The sequence below is a fragment of the Natator depressus genome, chromosome 12 (assembly GCF_965152275.1).
Source record: "Natator depressus isolate rNatDep1 chromosome 12, rNatDep2.hap1, whole genome shotgun sequence".
Taxonomy (NCBI): Eukaryota; Metazoa; Chordata; order Testudines; family Cheloniidae; genus Natator; species Natator depressus.
In genome coordinates this window covers 3279002-3298892 of record NC_134245.1, presented here as the reverse complement: position 1 = coordinate 3298892, position 19891 = coordinate 3279002, and the positions used below count along the sequence as shown (strand labels likewise).

The following is a 19891-nucleotide window of genomic DNA, read 5'->3' as shown; positions in this document are numbered from 1 at the left end:
GGCAGCAGTTTTTACTTACGTAACTATGTGAATGTCCCATGAGACAGCAGGAACCCAAAGAATCCATAAGAGAGTCAGATCTACTTGATGATCCTGATGCAAGCTTCATAGCTACCCCAAAAACAGAGCTAGAGCTCAGATTCATCCCAGGCACCTGGACTGTGCCGATCTCTTCTATGAGAATTTCTCTTTCCCATTTCTACTGCTGGTGTCCCCAGCACCCTAGGAGGCTCTGAGAATATGCCCCTAAAAACAGTCCACCTACACCCTGTTTCCCTGCCAAGCTCTCAGCCAGGCCTGCGCTGCTCTGCCCATGGGCTGCCTGGCAGTGACTGCCCAGCATCTGCCACCAGCTGCCAGGACAGCCTTCCACCGATGAAGCTCGATTTTTTCTTTCAAACAAAGCTGTACCCCTTCTGTGACTATGCCCAAGGATAAAACACCCTTTCAAGTGCTATTTAAAATCATGTGAATACAGGTGTGAAAAGCTGCAGTAACTTGTGTGAAATGACCAAAAAGGGGAATCCTGGTTGTTAGCTTGTATTGCTGCCTAGATATGGTGATAGGCACTCTAGAAATTAGGGCTGGTCGAAAAATTTCTGTTCAATGGAAAACTGGGTTTAAGACTAACCAAAACGCTGAGAAAAGCGTCTGCTTTCTGCAGGAAAAGTCAATTTTTGTCAAAAACCCAAATGTCCGAACATGGATTCATAGACTCGTAGATATTAAGGTCAGAAGGGACCATTATGATCATCTAGTCCGACCTCCTGCACAACACAGGCCAGAGAATCTCAGCCACCCACTCCTGCAAAAAACATCTTGTATATTCTGTCACAGTGCTTCATGGGAGTTGTAGCTTGGTTACCTTGTGTCCCCATTTGTCTTTAAGGGACAGGATCCTGAACTGGACTACATCTTCCATTATGCACCACATCCTGGGTGCACTGCCTCCTGTCTCCAAAAGGAGAGATTGTGATGCATCATGGGAGATGAAGTCTGACAGGGACCCTAGCCTAGAAAGGAGAATGGGAGCACGAGATACCTTAGCTACAACTCCCATGAGGCACCACGGTAACACTTCCAAATTGAAATATTTTGGTATCTGAATTTTCACACCCCCCCCGCCGCCAATCAAAATTTTCTGTTGAAAATGCAGATGAAACAATTTTTTTTTGTTTTGGTCAAAATTTTCTGAGGTGGAAAACTCCCCCCCCCACCCCCCAGTTTGCTGACAGCCACTATTAGAAATGTCTAGACAGACACACAGACATGTTAGAGGTGTGAGTGTCAGGGGGTTCACAGAAGAATCCTTCTCACCTTCCTGCTCTTTCTTGGCCTTCTCCCTAGCCTTCATGGCAGCATAATCCTGGAACAGGTTCACCATGTAGATGTAACGCCGGTTGTTGATCGCTTTGAGCAGGCAAAGGAGAGCAGAAGGCATACTGCGGGCAAAGAGTGTCTCTAGTCCATCAAACACCACTCCCCGATAGCAGTCACTCAGCTGTGAATGTGGAACACAAAGGGCATAAATCCATCCTAATGGGTACACAGTATTCTCCTCAGCAAATAAAACTGCTCTGATGTAAAAACATATTAGCAAGCACTATCCCCAAATGTCTGAAATAGTCACAGATTCTAAGGCCTGAAGGGACCACTCTGATCATCTCCTCTGATCTCCTGCACAGCACAGGCCAGAGAAGCTCACCCAGCGACTCTGCCATCAAGTTCAAAATTTCTGGTTGAGCTAGAGCAGATCAACAGCACATCTGCACCTGTTTTTCTTTTCTCTGCACATTTCTCTCTCTATGCCCCTTACTGCCCTGGCTTGTCTCTCCATTGCCTTATGTGACAGGGTCAGGCCAGATGGCTACAGGAAAGTGTTCCTATTGGGAACAGCCTAAGAGGGGGATCTACAGGATCTGGACACCAAATGAGTATGGGGGACAATTAATGAAATAACAGGGACAGAAGTGTGGTCAAAGGGTCAAAGGAAGGGAACCGGATGGAGACACCGAGCAGAGAACCCCGGACAGCGCCCACTGCTCCTCAAAGGCGTCAAGGGAGTCAGTGGACGCCATCCACTGGAACTCTGCCCAGATACGTGAACGGACCGAGGATCGGAAATAGGCCCCACAGTCACAGGAGACTCCATCGGCCAACCTCCTCACTCTGGTTTTATAGATGGCAATTTTAGCCAGAGTCAGCAGGAGGTTGACCAGGAGGTCCCATGACTTTGTGGGGCCACGTTAGGGAGTGCATAAATAAAAAGGTGAGGAGAAAAGTGTAACCAAAAATGTAATAAAATATTCGTGAGGAGCCGGAACAGGGGCTGCAGCCTGGCACACTCCAAGTATATGTGTGCCAGAGTTTCCCTCACGCCGCAAAAGGGGCAAGTGTCTGGGACAGGGGTGAACCGCGCCAAGAAGACGCCTGTGCTCACAGCTCCATGAAAGAGCCGCCAACTGATATCCCCGGCGGGCTTCGGGACCAAGGTGAAATACAGGCTGGCCCATTGGGGCTGCTCACCCTCCAAAGGTGGCAGGAGGTCCTGCCATTTTGTATCAGGGCGGGATGCGAGGGTGAGGACGTGAAGGGTGTGGAGCACAAGTGTGTACAGATGTTTCCTTGGCACGGTCTGGAAGCAGACCGGGTGCAGCTTGTGCAGCCGGCTCACGGTGAAGGGGTGGGGGGGTTGGTTGGGTCCACGGGGTAGGGGCCCGATGGAAAGGTCCGGCAGGCCTGGGGTGGAGGGTGGGCAAGGCGTGCCCTCGTGCAGGACCCGGTTAAGGTAAACCCGAGCAGCGGGTGGCAAAGCGGCCCTCACCTTCTGAAGTACGTGCTGGGGAGTACGAGGTCTGCAGAGCCCCATGCACTGAGCAAGCGTCAGGGGATCCAGCCAGTCTCCCCAGTCGTAGTCCAGGAGGTCTCCGACTCTTGTGACTTCTGCCAGGACCAACCTCTGGTGCACTGAGGGGGACTCCGCCACCTGCACGCGGAGCTGGGGGTTGTGTAGCAGGGGCTCTGCGAGGAGATCTGCCTCCTCGGTGGCCACCATGGACCTGGTCATTGAAAGCAGTTTCCAGGTCCGGAGGAGGTCCTGGTAGAAGACCGGCACCCCAGAGAGGTCTCGTGGAAGACCTCTCGGATGGAGATAAAGGAGCTGCCAGTCGTATCGGAGCCCTCGGAAGTGGCACAGGAAGGCGTGTGCCAGTATGCTCCGCGCCGGACTACCTGCACCATAAAGGAGCCTCTGCAGGGCCTGGAGGCGGAAGACATGGACCTGAGTGTGCAGACACTTCAGGCCCTGCCCTCCCTCCTCCAGGGGTAGATGGAGAACCCCTGCAAGGATCCAGTGCAGTCCTGACCAGAAGAACTCCAGAATCAATGTCCGGAGGTTGGCCAGGAAACCCGGGGCCGGGACCAGGGTGTTGAGCTGGTACCAGAGCATGGACAGGACTAGTTGATTAAGCACCAGCACTCTCCCTCGAAGGGAGAGGCACCGGAGTATTCCTGTCCATTTCTGGAGCCGCTCTATCACCCTGCCCTCTAAATTGTGCCAGTCTCCGGCGGAGAAGGGTGTGTGGCAGAAAGGTAAACGCCGAGATAGAGCAGCGGACCCGCACTCCACCGGATGGCCTGAAGCGCAGGTGGGAGGGAGCTTGCCTGCCAGCCGTCCCAGACCACCAGGCCAGAGCTCTTGACCCAGTTGACCCGAGCGGAGAAGGCTGCCGATTAGATGGCCTGGCAAGCCTCCACCCGCAGCCAGACACCCTGGGTCCTGGACCACAAGGAGCACATCACCAGCATACGCCAACAGAACCAGCAGCAGCTCCGGCTCCCGCAGCACCAACCCCGTCAACCTCCTGCGGAGGAGTCAGAGGAAGGGCTCGATCGCCAGAGCGTACAGCTAGCCCAAGAGGGAGCACCCCTGCTGTACTCTTTGCCCGAAGCTGACTGGTTCGGTCAGGGTTCAGTTGAGCCTGACCAGACACTCTGCGGAGGCGTACAGCACCCGGAGAAAACCCACAAACTGGGGTCCGAAGCCAAACGCTTGCAGAGTGCTGAGGAGATACCCATGGTCCACCCTGTCGAATGCCTTCTCCTGATCCAAGGACAGGAGGGCGAACGACAGACCATCCCTACATCCGAGTTCCAAAAGGTCCCGGAGCAGATATAGGTTGTCAAAGATGCTGCGTCCCGGGACGGTGTAGGTCTGGTCTGGGTGGACCACGTCTGCCAGCACAGACCCTAGCCGCAGCGAGATTGCTTTTGCCACGACTTTGTAGTCCGTGCTGAGGAGCGAGACGGGATGCCAATTTCGTAAATCGCGGAGGTCCCCCTTCTTGGGCAATAAGGGGAGCACGGCTCGCCTGCACGAAAGAGGGAGGACCCCGCTCCGCAAAGACTCAGCCCAGACAGTGACTAGGTCTGGGTCGAGGACGTCCCAGAACACGCGGTAGAACTCCACGGTCAGCCCGTCTATGCCTGGAGATTTATTGGTGGGCATGCGATAGAGGGCTTCCGAGAACTCAGCCAGAGTGAGAGGCAGCTCTAGCCAGTCTCAGTTGCCCATGCTGACCATAGGGAGCTCCCCCCAGAGCACTCTGCAAGCGTTAGGATCGGTCAGATCCAGGGAGAAAAGGCTTGGTAGAAGACTCTTGCCCTCCCGCACATCTCCACTGGATCTGTGAGGGGGGTGCCGTCTTCTGCCAGAAGGCAGGTGACGTGTTTCTTGGCCCCCCTCCTTTTCTCCAGGGCATAGAAGAAACAGGAGCCGCGATTCATCTCCTGAAGGAGACGATGCGGGATCGAACAAAGGCGCCCCGGGCCCGATGATCTTCGAGGGCCCAGAGCTCCTCCCGCTTCTCCCAGCACGCTCCGCAGAGGGGCGGATCTTCGGGGCTGGCGGCCAGATGCCTCTCCAGCTCTAAGACCTCCCGTTCCCACTGCTCTATCACCGCATCCCTCTGTTGGCTGGCGCCCCGGGTGTAGTCACGGCAGAAGAGCCAGGCGTGCACCTTCCCCAGCTCTCACCACTGCCATGCCGAAGGAAAGGCACGCCGCTGCCCTCGCCAGGCCAGCCAGAACTCCTGGAAGGACGTCATGAAGCCCACATCCTCCAACAAGCTGTTGTTGAAATGCCAATAGGCCGGCCCCGGCCCCTCCGCGCAGAGGGAGGCTGTCACGGTGGCTAAGTGATGGTCAGAGAATGGGACCGGGCGGATGCTGGAGGAGTGGGCTCATGAAATGTGGAAGCGTGATAAATAAATGCGGTCCAACCGGGAGTGGTGCGACCGATGGGCCTCCACCCGGACAAAGGTGAATGTGGAAATGTCATCCGGGTGGTGGTCGCGCCAGATGTCCACCAGGGAGTGGTGTTCGACTACCTCCCACAGGACATCCGCGGCAGCCGGGCACTGCTCGGTCCCTGAGTGGTCCCGCTCCTCGAGGGTGGTGTTGAAGTCCCCGCCCAGGACCAGGCACTCGTGAGGCTCCAAGGTGCCGAGGAAGGCGGATGCCTGCTGATAGAATTGCAGCTGTTCCGGGCCCGATGTCGGGGCATAGATGTTAACGAGGTTGACCACGAGCCCCTCCATATGGACCCGGAGGTGCAGCAGGCGGCCTGGCACAGCCTCGGCGACCCCCAGCACCTCGGGCCGTAGGTCAGGGGAGAAGAGGGTCGCCACTCCAGCTGTATGAACTGTGAGATGACTAAAGTAGACCCTGTCCCCCCAGTCCAGCCGCCAGCTGTCTTCGGCGGCCGGATCAGTATGCGTCTCCCACAGGAAGACCACAGAGTACCCACCCTCCCGAAGGAAGGAGAACCCCTGGGACCAGCGGAGACCCATCCTACAGCCCCTGGTGTTCAATGTTGCAAAGATGAGTGGAGCCATGAGGAGGGCTGGGGGGGATCCTTGCCGGCAGGGATGCTCGCGGCCCCCATTGGGCCACGCAGCAAACCATGACCTACCCCGCATGTGAGCAACAAGTCATGGAAGCCGCGGACCCGCTGGTAGGCTGCGGCGGCCTGCTTCCTGGTCCTTTTACCCTCCCCCATAAGGGCCCTTGCGGCCCGGAGGATCTGATGAAAGTCTCCCCATCGCTGGGAGCAAGCTGTACCTTGTTGCGGGAGCCACGGACGTCTTCTAAAAACTCCTGCAGCTCCTCTCGCAGCCAATGGGGGGGTGGGGTTACTGTCTCCTGGTCATCCCGACGGGGCCCTTGGTACAGCCCCGTGGCCCACCCAGGCAGGGTGCAGACCCCTGACAGGGCACCTGATGGGCTGGCACCACATGGCCCGCCTCTAATCCTGGGGCAATAGGGGGCGGCAGAGGGAAGACAGCAGCCCCTAGTAGGTCGGGGCAGGGAAACACAAAGGCCGCTCCCTGGGGGTCATTTGCTGGAAACGGGAAGGAGACAGCCCCAGGGGCGGCAATAACATCGCGGGAAGTGGATGGGATAGGGACAGGGTCAGCATCAAGGGCAGGGCCGGGGTTAGGGACAGGGGCAGGGGCAGAGGTGAGAGTCTGGGCTCCAGAAGCCAAGCAGCTGGTTGGTGGCACCTCCCGGTCAGGCTCAAGGGTTGGCGGGGTGGGGAGGAGGCTCTCAGTGATGCCGGGTGCAGGCTCTATGGTGGGTTTGGCAGCCGCGGCATCAGGAGGTGGACTGTCTTCTGTAGGGCTCCCGCCCGGGAAGGAGGTTGATTGCTCCACACTAACGAGGGGTGCCCCTGGTGGCTTGGGTCCCGGCCGCGTGGCACTGGCTGTCGCCTGAACAGGCTCGGTCACCGTCAGCGGGGTGCCTTCTGCGGCCAGGTTGATGGAGGAGTCCAGGGGCTCCTCGGTGGTGGGAGCGGAAGCAACGGTTAGGGGGAGGGAGCATGGGAAAAGGGGGGCTGGAGTGAGGTCGCCCAGATCGAGGCCGCTGGCATAGGGTTGTCCTCCCCCTGGGTGACTAGGGACTCCCGTGGAGGGGAGATACTGCCTTCCGGTGCTGCCATGTCTTCCCCAGCCGGCACCAGTGGATGGAACACACCCGTGGGCAAAGCGGAAGGCTCGGCATCAGTGCCCCCCTTCCTGGTCTTCCGGGTGGCCTCCTCATCGGATGAGAGGAGAGGAGCTCGAGCCTTCCGCTTGCCCCGCTTCCCCTGGACCAGGGCCCAGCCCTCCATGGCACCATCGGGGGGCTGGCTAGCAGGGGTCGTGTCAGGGGGCAGAGGCGATGGCTCAGGGACTCGGGGGGGTAACGGACGGGGCAGCATGAGGGAGGGAAGATTCCCCCTGGGGCAGGCCCTCTCCCATGCCCGGCAGGGTCCCTGCCGCATCCTCCTCTACAGGCCCCGCCAGATTGCAAGCAGCGGGGGCGGGGCTCTCCCACTCATCTGGGCGTACTGGGGGAGCTGCCCCTTGGGCCCGAGTGGGAGCAGTGGTGGGCTGGGAAGGAGGAGGGGCGGCTTCGGGCGCCGGGCAGCCAGGGGCGCCGGCGATGACGGGGCCGGTGCCCTGCCAGGGGCTCGGGGGTCCCAGATGACCCTCCTTGCCGGGCCAAGGGGCAGTCCCTCCAGACATGCCCCATCGCCCGGCAGAGGTAGCACCGGGCCCCCCCGTGAAATAATGCACCCAGTAATGGGCCCCCTGGTAGGGGACCAGGAAGGACCCCTCGAGCGCCTCTCCGCCACGCGCCGCCGGCAGCAGTTGAAGCGGCACCTGCCGGCGGAACGAGAGGACGTGACGGAGGGCGGGGTCTTTGCAGCCCAGCGGGAGAGGACTGATGACCGAGACGGGCTTCCCCAGGGTGGAGAGGGCGGGTAACAGGGCAGCATTGGGAAGAAAGGGAGGGACGGAGGTCAGGACCAGGCGGATGCCCAGGTCCTCTAGCGGCTCCAGGGGGATGAACACCCCCCCACCGCCAGGCCCCTCTCCACTGCCTCCTGGGCGGCGGCCTCCAATGCGAAGAAGAAGACGACCTTGCCGTACATTTTGGAGGCCGCCACAATGGCCGTGGGCCCCACCACCCTCGCCAACGCCCGCACGTAGGTCTCCACGTGGGGCGAGGTGGGCACCAGGAGGCAACAGATGCCGTGCTTCCTGGTCGTGGTGGGGAAGGGGCCCTGGCCGCTATAGCTGGTCGCGGAGGCGGTGGGCGGGAGAGATGACGGAGCGGCAGGTGGGGGGGCTGCCGCCACCTGGGCGTACGCCCTGGGGGCCGGGGGAGGGGCACCCGCAGAGCTGGTGGGGGGAACAGCGGGGAGGGACGCCGCAGCCGGTGACGGGGCCGCGGCAGTGGAGGCAGCCCCTGCCATGGAGGGCCTGGTCTTTTTAGTGGGGCCCTTCCCCTTCTTCTTACCCTGGCCCTTCCTGCCGGCTGGGGGGGCTCCCCCCGAATCTGAGGGGGCGAGGGACGTGGCAGCAGCAGAGGTCACCCCGGTGCCCGCCGTTGCTGGTGCCCCAGCAGGGGCAGTGGCAGGTGGTTCGGTCGCGGCAGCGGAGGTAGAGGCTTGGGGGGGTGACGGAGGGGCATGCGGGGGAGGGGTAGCTGGGACTGCTGGAGGGGCCCCACCCGTCTCGTCCCCCGCCATCGTCAGCAGGGAGGGAGGGGGAGACACCAGAAGGAGGAGGGGAAAGGGGAAGCAAGTCGACCACTCCTCCCCGCTAGGCTGCAGGCAGGGGAGGAGGGCGCCAAGAAGGGTGGGCTGGACGGGGGGGACGAAACAGGAGTTAGGGGTCAGTCGCCGGCATGGGGTGGAATTCCGGCTCCTCTAGCTGCACTGGGGGATGGGGGGATACAACAGCATTGGGGGTGCAGTGAAGAGGGTTTAAGCTAAAATGGAGAGTGGCACAAGCGCATGGGAGGGGGCATGGACGCACAGAGCAAGGGGCTGAGCGGGCTGGAGTTAGGGCAGGGAAACCAAGGGGTTCGCTTCAGAGGCTGGGGCGGGGCAAACAAACAAAGACTGCAGAGGGAAAACGGGTGGGGCAGGAAAAGCTGTGAGGTGGGCAGTCCGGGGTGGGGGGGAGGGGGACGTGCGCGTGCACAAAGTCAATTTGGCTGGCTGCTGCTTCTGGCCCAAAGGGTGGAATCAGGGTGTGGCAAGCCAAGCAAGCAGCTGAGTCCAGAGGCAGGAGCTGAGGCAGATGGTAAACAGCCAGTGGGGGTGGTGGAGGGGGCAGCGGTGGTGGTAGTGGTGGGGGTTGGGGGGGAACACGGATCGGGGGGCAGCTCCACGCCACACCCCCTGTGTCCCTGCAAACACAGTCAAGACCCCCACCACAAGAGCACAGTTCGAAAGTTACTCAGTCTTAAGGCCCCCTCCACGGTGGTCTGCAAAGTCTCTAGGTGCTCCCCCACTGGTAGATGGTCCTCTTCTTCTCCTCCTCGGGGCTTCAGCAGCTCCAGGCAGCAAGCTCCGCAGCAGCAGCTCCAGGAACTCCAGGTGGTGGTCCAGGCAGGCAGAAAGGACCCCCTCAGGTGGTGGTGGTGGTGGTGGTGTCCACAACAGCAACGGTGGGGGCTGGGGTCCCTCACTCCCGCCCTCTGGGGAGCGGGCCAGCAGGCCCCCCCCCAAGGGGCTGCAGTTGGAGAAGTAGCAGCACCCAAGGGTGGGGGGGTCCAGCAGCTGGCCAGCAACCAGGTAGCAGAGAACGGGGAGGGGGGGGCGCGGTGTCTGGCCTAACCAGGGGAGCAGCTGGAGCAGCAGCAGGGAGAGCCCAGGGCCTAACAGCAGCAGGAGCAGCAGCAGGAGCAGCAGCCCTCTCCCTCCTTCTCCCTCCAGGCCAGAGGGCTACAGGAGAGTGGGGTTTTTTTTGTTTGTTTTTGTTTTTGCACGGTTCTGGAGACACTGCAATACCAGGTCGATGCATGGGATGGACAGAGCAAGCTCCTATTCCAGCCCCCCATTCCAAAACTCAATTTAATAGACAGTCCTTAGATCTTAGCCATCAGAGAGTGTTAGAAGGCAGATATATTAGTCCCAGATTAAGCAGGTCCATTTTCCCTGGGTAAGGTAACGGGCAGTTCCAGAACAAGAAGGAACTTGCTGGAACAAATTCAGTCAGGCAGGCTAATTAGGACACCTGGAGCCAATTAAGAAGCTACTAGAATCAATTAAGGCAGGCTGGCTAATCAGGGCACCTGAGTTTAAAAAGGAGCTCACTTCAGTTTGTGGCGTGCCTGCGAGGAGCTGGGAGCAAGAGGTGCTAGGAGCTGAGAGTGAGAAGGTGTACTGCTGGAGGACTAAGGAGTACAAGCATTATCAGACACCAGGAGGAAGATCCTGTGGTGAGGATAAAGAAGGTGTTGGGAGGAGGCCATGGGGAAGTAGTCCAGGGAGTTGTAACTAGAGTGCCTCGTGGAACAGCTGCACGGCAGACAGCTGCAATCCACAGTGCCCTGGGCTGGAACCCAGAGTAGAGGGTGGGCCCAGGTTCTCCCCAAACCTCCCAACTCCTGATCAGACACAGGAGTTGACCTGGACTGTGGGTTCCACCAGAGGGGAAGGTCTCTGGGCTGTTCCCTGACCCACATGGTGGATCAGCAGAGACTGTGGGGATTGTTCTTCTTCCTTTTTCCCATGTTGGCCAGTGATGAGGTTAGCTGAGTAGACGGCAGGTTTGAGCCACTAGCAAAAGTGGCCAAACTGAGAACTGCTGTGAGTCTCTGAGGCAAGCAAATCTGCCAATAAGCGCAGGACCCACCAAGGCAGAGGAGGAACTTTGTCACAGTTAACATATCATTTAAATCAAACCTCGACAACACCACATTCCCCATCCCTTCACACAAACATCCTCACCCGACACACCAAGCTTCATGACCAGCATTTCCTTCTGCCCAGGTGAGCACCTGCCATACCTGCATCCTCTCTGAAAGGATCTCCACCAGTAGTTCCTCAGGAAGCATGCAGCTCATCAGGCCTGATTCTCCTGCCATGCTGGCACTGATGCTGAGCCGTCGCTGGACAGGAGCACTGGGAATAGGGCTGGGAGGAACCTGCAGCATTCGTCACCGCAAGGAAAAAAATGCTTCAGAAAAATCCATACAATTCCTCTGTAGTCCAAGCTCATCTCTTCTGCCCATGACGTCAGCCCCTTCACCCTACCAGCTAAGACTGCTGTCACATGTTAATGGTGCAACTTAACCCAGAAGTCATAGGACTGGAAGGCTCCTCAGGAGGTCATCAAGCTCAGCTCTCTACGCTGAGGCAGGACCAAGGAAAACTTAGACCAGCCTTGGCAGGTGTTTGTCCAGCCTGTTCTTAAAAACAAAAATGCTGGGGATTTTACGCCCTCCAAGTCTGACACTTGGAGTATGGCCTTCCAAGCAGTTGAGCACCCACTTCCCTCCAGGCTTAGTGTTGTGAATTCTTGAGTTGTGAGGCTGCTGCTCAGTCCATGGCCATGGTAAGGGAGCTCAGGAAGCGAGGAATTTTCTTCCCATGAGTAGGCAAGGGCTAGGGACAATCGCAGTCCTGCAGCGTGGGGGAGTGTAGGGACTGCTCCCTCACTGGGGCAGCACACACCCACGGAGGCAGCAAAGAGGAGATGCAACTGCTTGCCCTCCCCCACTTTGGAGAAGGAGGAGGCTGCACCGTTCCACAGAATGGGGCAGCATGCCCGTTCCCGCTGGGCCTGGGAGCTGTGTGAAGGGAGCAGGATGGTGAAGTTCCTTAATACTGACCCCAACACAGTGGAACCCTGACAGCCTCCTAGCTGTGCTGGTTGTGGATACCTGAGACCCTCTATTGCCGTGTCTACATTAGAAACGGGAGCCGATTTAATAAGGTCAGTTAGGGGTATGATTCTTTAGGACATTTCCATACTGGAAGGAAGTTATATTGGCTAAAATGTGCTTTTTGCTGGTGTAGCTTATTTTGTTCAGAGAACTAGTATAAGCTACATCGGTTTAGCTGCTAAGCGGAGTCTCCACAAGGGAGATTTGCCATAACAGCATAGCATCCCCTTACTAGTGTAGGCCAGGCCCTTTTCCGAAAGCTCTCTCAGGATCCAGACTGTTCGGGTTTTTTTCTGTCTCAACCTACATATTTATTCAGAAAAACGCAAGCAGGAGCAGCTTGGGTAGGGTGTCTGTGCCCAGGATACTGGACTGGGACACTGGAGGTTTGGGCCTAGTCCTCATTCTCCCCCTGATTTGCTGTGTCACCTTGGGCAAGACACGTAGACACACATTTTCAATAGGGCCCTCTCATTTTGGGTGCTTCGGTTTATGGGTACCCAACTGTTAGTGAGTGGCTGGCCCTCCAAAGGGGTCAGGCGCCCAGCTCCACAAGGGGGATGACTGATGCACCTCGGGTTAACCTGGATGTACTTAACTTGCTGAGTAACGGGGAAAATGTCTGCATGGCAAGCAGCAGCCCATGGCAGCGACTCTCAGAGCCCGGGTCTACAGACTTAGGCTGCCAGGGCTCCATGTCCCTCAGACCTGAATTTTAGAGCTACTCAGCACCCACTGCACCCACTGACTTCAGCTGGCGTAGTGAGTGCTCAGGCCCCACAGCTGAGCACTCAAAAACTGTGGCAACCAAAATTAGAGGCTACACTTGAACATTTGGGCCTTCAAACTTCTTTGAGCCCCAGTTACTCTTGCTATACAAGCTGAGCATGGCAACGCTGACACTAACACAGAGAACACACTGAGTCAGATCCGCACCAACATTCAGAATTAAAACTCTTCAGGGCGTGCGTGCTGTTAAGGGAGGAGCACATTGCTGGTGCTTAACAAACAACTAACCCCCATCAAACACTTAGAGCTCTGGCCCATGGACAGTCTGCAAATTCACCTCAGCCCTGGCTCCCTCAGCCCTCGCTCCCCAGTACCAGAGTCCTCCCAGCCCAAGGTCTCTCAAGTAGCCAACTTTGCCTAATTGAATAGCGCTTTTATCACACAGACTAAGCCCCACTAGAGACTAGAACAAGACCACCAGGCTTATTTTTACCTGTGAGCACACAGGTCGAAACCCTAAGTCAGCAGAGATGAAAGCGCAGTGCAGTAACCCACTGGGCCAGTCAGCGCCCGCCCGTGCAGGAGTCATAGTTTCTCACACACTGTTAGAAGAGTGATGGAATAATCCCATCTGTTTACTGATGTGAATTCGCTTTCACCTGTGATCCTGTTTGATCCGATTGGTGCTGCTGCTTCTGAGCCTGCGACGCATGGCCTTCTGACTTCCCCCTGCCCGCTGCTGTGCTGCCCCTATAGCTCTTGGAGGTGATGGACTGTGGCCCGGTTTTAGTCTCGGAGCTCGGCTGGCTACCCTCCATGGTATGCTTGGCCAAAGCCTCAGCACTCAGTCTTGTGCTCAGAGCTGTCTGCCCTGCAGAGCCCTCAGAAGACTGACCTAGGATGAAAGAGGAGTTCAGCCTCAGGGGGAGAAGGGGCAAATCACATCCAATCTGCAGAAGACAGGCTATAGCAGTTAATGTTCCTCAAACTGCCAGGGATGAACACGTGCTTCTTCATCCAAGTCACTGGAGCTGAACCTGCTGGCATCTTGCCTTTGCCTGCCAGCGGACTGACCAGATACCTAGGGGAGCATGCCACACTCTCCCAAGGGACACAGCACAGCACGTACCCTCCTCAGGAGCATGGAGCTCCAGAATGGATTAGGCCATTCAAGCACAAGCTGGCCATTAGCACCGGGGTCATATCTGATTGCACAGAACAAACATTCCTGCCCATGTTTCTGTCACTGTCAAGGTAAAGTGCAAAAGAGGATGCATGGGTTCTACAGCCAGAGACTTTTAGTGCTCAGATGCTGTGGTGATGGGCAGTTATAAAAGCCTGCATAGTCAGAGAAATACTGATGTCGAGCAAATTGATGAATGACCCTCTGTCAGACTGTCACTGACTGCAGCGAGACCAGGACTCAATTGCAAGTGGCTCTGTAGTTCATTGTTTGTCCAGGGAGATGGACAGCAGAACAGAAACATCTAAATCAATTCCTCTTCCTCTGGTCCCACCTCCACTGCGCCGTGAGGAGCAGAACCCAGGGTAGAGAGGGATTAACATGACTGTTAGAACTAAACCACTCATCCTTCTGCCCCAAGAGCAAGGAACAGAGCCCACTGCTCCACCAAGTGGACAGCAGATGTGCCTCAAAGCACAAAGGAAAGCCCATGACAAATGGGTTAGCATACATAAAGGCCTTTCACAGCAGCTGATGCTGCTCGTGCTGTATCTGTTCCAAGGGGAACTGTGAGGCTTGTTCTCCAGGGCTGTCAATGCAGCACCTCTTGCCTGCACCACGTTTGGGCACAAAAACTGTCACGAAACTCGTTCCTATTAACCCTCTCTAGCCTTGGGGTCTCCTTGTCCCTCTGCTTGGAATTTTAGTCCTCAAAGCAGGACCCCGGGAGCACACAGCACCCTCAGGCTGCCAGCTCCGAGTGTGCTAGTGTATGCAGCTCACCAGGTCACAGGGGTCAGGGCACAGGACCTAAGAGCAGGAGTCTCCTGAGAGAATTTGCAGGAGAAACTTCTTTGCACAAAACCTTCAAAGATGTGAAATGAATCCATTTGTATTTTTATGTAACTCGCTGTATAACTGACCTGGAGGATTGTTTCACACACCCCATGCTCATTAAATCTATCTTTTCAAGCCAATCATTTTGGATCTTAATGGGCGCTGCAGGGGACTTCAACTTCAGTAACAAGATATCATGAAAAGCATTTCTGGATCATCATAGCATGAAGCCTAGGCAGAGTGGTAACAGCAATCCCTTAGAAAAGCACCAGAGTGTTTGACCTCTATTATGAAAAGGAATACATCCAGAGCATCACAATGGAATGGAATGCCTAGATACTAACACCAGAGACCGAAAGATTTTTAACAGGCAAGAGCCACTACAGACTGCAAGTTGGACTTTGCATTACTGGGGATTCTGCACCTCTGAACCCTCAATCTTCTTGATTTCAAGGCTAGAAATCCATTATTGTCCAGCATTACTGCTATTCAACTAGAGGTGGTAATCTAACTGCAAACTGAGAAGATCACTTTATGCTCCAGCTTCTACCATCTGTGGCGCTCCCCATGGGATTTCATACCCAAATGCATCAAAGCTCCCTCCACCCATCCCTGTGGTTACCAAGAGCCCCCATGGGTTGCTGAAAAGTCTTCACAACAATGCACTAGAGGGAGAAAATGCAGGGAGGGGATGGAAAGGCTATATTATCAAAATGGTGCTGGGGTCATACCCAGCATTTCTGTGCAGCACAGCTGTCCAGCCTTTGTGCTGCTGAAGGTCTGAGCCCTTACCAGCTTCCTCTGACTCCCGATGTGCCTGCTCTATGGCGGCCCTGATGCACAGCTCCCGTGCACGAAGCCCCGCGGAACTGCTCCTGTCGGAGAGGGCTTCCAGTACCACAGAATCAATGGATAGGCAGGCAGCACTGTAGTGTTTGGCCAAGGTGACAGCTGCAGTTGTCTTTCCTTTAAGAAACAAAAGTCTCTTTGATGACATTCATGTGTGGTGCATCTTTATCTAGACATTGTATGAGCAAATGCTTTGAAATAGCCTGGTGTGGGATTTGTGACCCCTGTGAATAGAAGAGTGATAGTCACTTTAAAAAGAATGGCCAGTGATGTCAGTGACGAGATGGATACTATGGGTATGGGCATAAATCTAATCTATCTCACACTGGTTGCATGAATGGGGATGAATTTGGCCCACTAATTTCAATGGAGTTATACCAGGGATGAGTTTGGCTCAGGGCATCAAACTAACACGTAGTTAAAGACCGCACAAATCCCACAGATTCCTCCATGTCCAATTCAGCAGGTATGTAAACAGCAGCATCAGTCACACATTGGAGTCAGGCTGGTAAGAAAAGCCGTGTTAGTGGTGAAGTGATATAGCTAGCACCGCTTTGGCACTGAACAGTGTGCAAATAAAACCGTTACTGACCTTTCCATAACTGGTGTTCTTCGAGATGTGTTGCACGAGTCCATTGCGATTTGGGTGTGTGCACACCCAGAGCGCAGCTGCTGGAATTTCCCCCTGGTGGTGTCCATCAGGTTGGCTCTGGTGTCCCCTGGTGGCCCGTGCACCCCTGTTTCTTCTTACCGGCCACTCTGAGAATGGGGCCGGTGGGTCGATCTCGGAATGGACACGTGCAACACATCTCGAATAACACCCGTTCCAGAAAGGTTAGTAACTGATTTTCCTTCTTCAGCTGCTTGCACATGTCCATTCAAACTGGGCTCGGCGTTCAAGGGCAAGCCAACTGGAGCATCGTTTGGCCAAGCTGCACATCATCTCTGGCTTGTTGAGTAATGACATAGTGTGTAGAAAAAGTATGTACCAAGGACCAGGTTGCTGCCCTGCAGATATCTTGAATAAGGACTTGGGCCAGGAAAGCCGCTGCTGAGGCTAGGGACTATGAAGAGTTGCGGAGACTTACGGAATGGTTTGGTACTTTCGATATAAAATGCCAGGGCTCGTCTAACGTCCAAGGAGTGTGTGACAGGTCCAGTTCCCCTTTGTGACAGGGACGGATGGGGTGTTGGGGCCTCGCCACTCTTACATTCCCATGCCGGTCCTTTAAGGGCGTTCCGATGCGGCCCAATGGCCGGTTTCCCCATGCTCGCCCCTTGGTCGGGGTAGTGGGACCTAACAGTCTGAGTCCATGCAATTCGCCCCGCGTCTCAGGGCAGGGTGGCTCAATGGCCAGAGTCCATAGCTCCCCCTTCTCAGGTGGGGAAGTGTATCCCAATGCTCAAAGTGATAGGGGGACCCGGGCCCTCCTATTGGTGGGGTTTCCGGGGATCCGCCCGCAACACGCCAAGCGTCAGTGCAACTTTAATGCTGCTTGTCTCTAAAGTTCCTGTGTCACTTCCTACCTTCACCACCGTGTTCTCCACTCCGGGGGTGGGGGGTCCTCCAGTCCGTCCCCTCCGGTCAGGACCTCTGTCTGGGATGCCAGGTGCATCCCAGCTTGGCTGGATCCTGGAGCGTTGGCCATCCCTCCTCAGGAGCTGGCGGTGTGCCTCCTTCTCCTCCGGTGGTCAGCCCAGACTGACCACCTTTGCAGGCTTTTATACCTATTCTCCAGTTGGAGCATGCCCAGCAGGGCTTCTGGGGCAGGGCTTCCTCTGCCAGGAAGGAAGGGTTAACCCCTGCGGTACCAGTGCAGGGCCACTCTGCCCCGTCACAGAGTGCAAGCGTTGTTCCTCCCCATTTGCATGCGGTTTAGTGCAAAAAATTGTTAGAAAAATAGGTTGGTTGCAGTTAAACTGGGACACCACCTTGGGAAGGAAACTTGGGTGCGGGAGTAACTGCACCTTGTCCTTAAAGAAGATTGTATAAGGAGGCTCTGCTGTGCTTGAATCTCTGACACTCTCCTGGTCGAGGTGATTGCCACTAGAAACGCCACCTTCCAAGACAAGTGCACCAGTGAACATGTTGCTAGTGGCTCGAAGGCGGCCCCGTCAATTTCGAAAGGACAAGATTCAGATCCCATGCGGGAAACGGATCCCTTATCTGTGGGAATAGCCTCTCTAGGCCTTTAAGGAAGCGAATTACCACCTCATGTGGGAAGACCCACCTATTGTCTATTTTCGGGTGGATTGCTGAGATGGCTGCCAGGTGGACCTTGATTGAGGAGCGGGCCAGGCCCTTCTTCTTCAGAGATAGGAGGTAGTGCAAGATGAGCTGTAGTGAAGCCTCCACAGGGGACACTCCACGTTGGGAAGACCAGAGGGAGAAACGCTTGCACTTAGTCCAGTAAGCTGTCCTTGTGGAGGGTTTTCTGCTGCCTAGGAGGACTTTACGCACCTGTTCCAAACAAGCTCACTCATCAGGGTTTAGCCATGAAGATTCCAAGTTTTCAGATGCAAGAAGCTGACGTTTGGGTAGAACAGTTCCCTGGGTCCTGGGAGATCAGGTCTGGGTGGAGTGGCAGGCTGACCGGTACCTCCATGGACAGCTGAACGAGTGTGGTGTACCAGTGCTATCTGGGCCAAACCAGAGCTATTAGAGTAACTCGGGCCCAGTCCTGCTTGATCTTTGTCAGCAACTTGTGAATCAAAGGGATGGGTGCAAAAGCGTAAAACTGGTAGGATGACTACTTTAGCAGGAAGGCATTCGTGATGGACCCCAGGCTGTGGCCCCTCAGGGAGCAGAATTACTGACATTTCCTGTTGGCGCAAGTGGCAAAGACCCCCACCTGCGGAAGAGGTCTCATGTAACATCCATGCGAAGGGACCACTCGTGGTGAGTGGAAAAGAACCTGCTGAGGTGATCTGTGAGCTGGTTTTGTATGCCTGGTAGATAAGGTTCTTGATGCTCGATCACATGAGTGATGAAGAATTCCCATAGAAGAGTCGCCTCTCAACAAAGAGGGGACGAGTAGCCCCACCTTGTCTGTTGATGTAACATATGGCTGATGTATTGTCCTTGAGAACTGAGATTGTTTTGTTTGTAATATGGGGCAGGAACACCTGACAAGCTAGGCAGAGATCTCTAAGTTCCCTGATATTGATGTGGAATATCATCAGGGAACTGTTCAGTTTTCTTGGCGGTGGGTGGGAGGGAGGCAAGGGTCTGCCAGAGGACCTTGATGGGCTTCATAATCGCCTCACGCAGTGGAAGGGCAACTCTTGTGGGCGTTGTTGCTGCCAGGATGCCCAGGAAGCCTTGGGGTGGTTACTCGATGGCCTGTGCCTGCAAGCCCAGATCGGATGCCACCAGATTCAGTAAGTCCTGGTGGGCCCTTAAATCGCCCTGAGAAGGAGACGACACCTTTGACACCACTTCTTCCTCAAGTGAAGAAGAAGAGGAAAGGGCATAAAAAGTTTCCCCACCTCCAGCTCTTCCTCTGCCTGGGGAACCTGTGCCTGCTGATCAGCACTGACTTCAGTACTGGATTGTACACTGGGATCGGTATTGGGTTGTGTGCCGAGCCTAGTGACCGGCTTGGTACCGGGGTCAGCCCTCCACATCTGTACCAGCTGATGGTTCCAGGGTCCCTCAGTGAGGCACCAGCAGCACCCTACTCTCTTATATGACTGAGTCGGAGCACCACGAGCTAGAGCTTTGGCTCAGGGAAAACCCCCAGGGTTCCAGAAAGGCCACTGCATGGGTGTCGATTCCCATGGATAAATGGGCCAGGCGCTCTGTGACAACATTGCACCTGGAGCTCCCAGGGTCACCGATGGGCACGGGGAGTGGTGTCTGTAGCCCCGATGGTCCCATCAGTGCATGGAACAGGGTCCTGAGTCCAACCTTGAAGAGGACCAGGAACGACGAGGAGCGGGGAGACCATGGTGGTGCCGATTCTCCTGGTACTGGGGAACAGTGCTGCAGCGATGTCGCAGGTGAAGTGATCAGGATAGGCTTTCCCCTGGAAAGTGGTCTAAGCACCGCTCTTGAACTAGTGGGTGGTGCCGGAGGTGCTGCATCTTGGCTGCCAGGTGATCCTGGTATTGGCAAAGTCAACAAGTGTCTCTCCGCTGCATACACTTCCAGCGTGGAAGGGACTGCAAATTGGTCGGCACGGTGCTGCGGGGCGGTGTTGCTCCCTTTGTGGGGTTTGCGGTACTGGTGTGGCTGCTGGCAGCAGTGGTTGTTGCTGTGCCAAAGAGGGAGAGTGGCCTGCCCCAGGGCTTGCTCTATCTTGGTCTCCTTTCTTGCTTCCCTCCGGTGCCAGCGAATGGCTCTTTTCATGGTGACTATGATGCCTCTTCTATATCAGCCAGAGGTGCACTATGCACCAAAGCAGATGTGCTTGGTGCCAAGCCGGCTCTCAGCTCCGAGGTCAGTCTTCGCACCACCTCCATTAGGAGGACTTTGAGTCTCGCTGCCTGGTCCTTCTGCATGCAGGGTTTAAACTTCCGACAGATTTGGCAGCAATCTGTCCAAGCACTCGAGGCAGCTCAAAT

The 19891-nt window shown here is 56.0% G+C and overlaps 1 protein-coding gene and 1 pseudogene across 2 annotated transcripts in view; both read right to left on the bottom strand.

The window, feature by feature from the left end:
* Positions 1–19891, bottom strand: part of HYDIN (HYDIN axonemal central pair apparatus protein) — a 443011-nt gene that overhangs the window by 96146 nt on the left and 326974 nt on the right. For both annotated transcript variants that reach the window (XM_074968344.1, XM_074968343.1), the window contains 4 exons: positions 15269–15442; positions 13116–13351; positions 10849–10986; positions 1318–1501 (listed from right to left, as the gene is read on the bottom strand). In XM_074968344.1, coding sequence (XP_074824445.1) covers positions 1318–1501; positions 10849–10986; positions 13116–13351; positions 15269–15442 — 732 coding nt within the window. The remainder of the gene's footprint in view (positions 1–1317; positions 1502–10848; positions 10987–13115; positions 13352–15268; positions 15443–19891) is intronic.
* On the bottom strand, positions 9815–9965 carry LOC141996937 (U2 spliceosomal RNA; annotated as a pseudogene).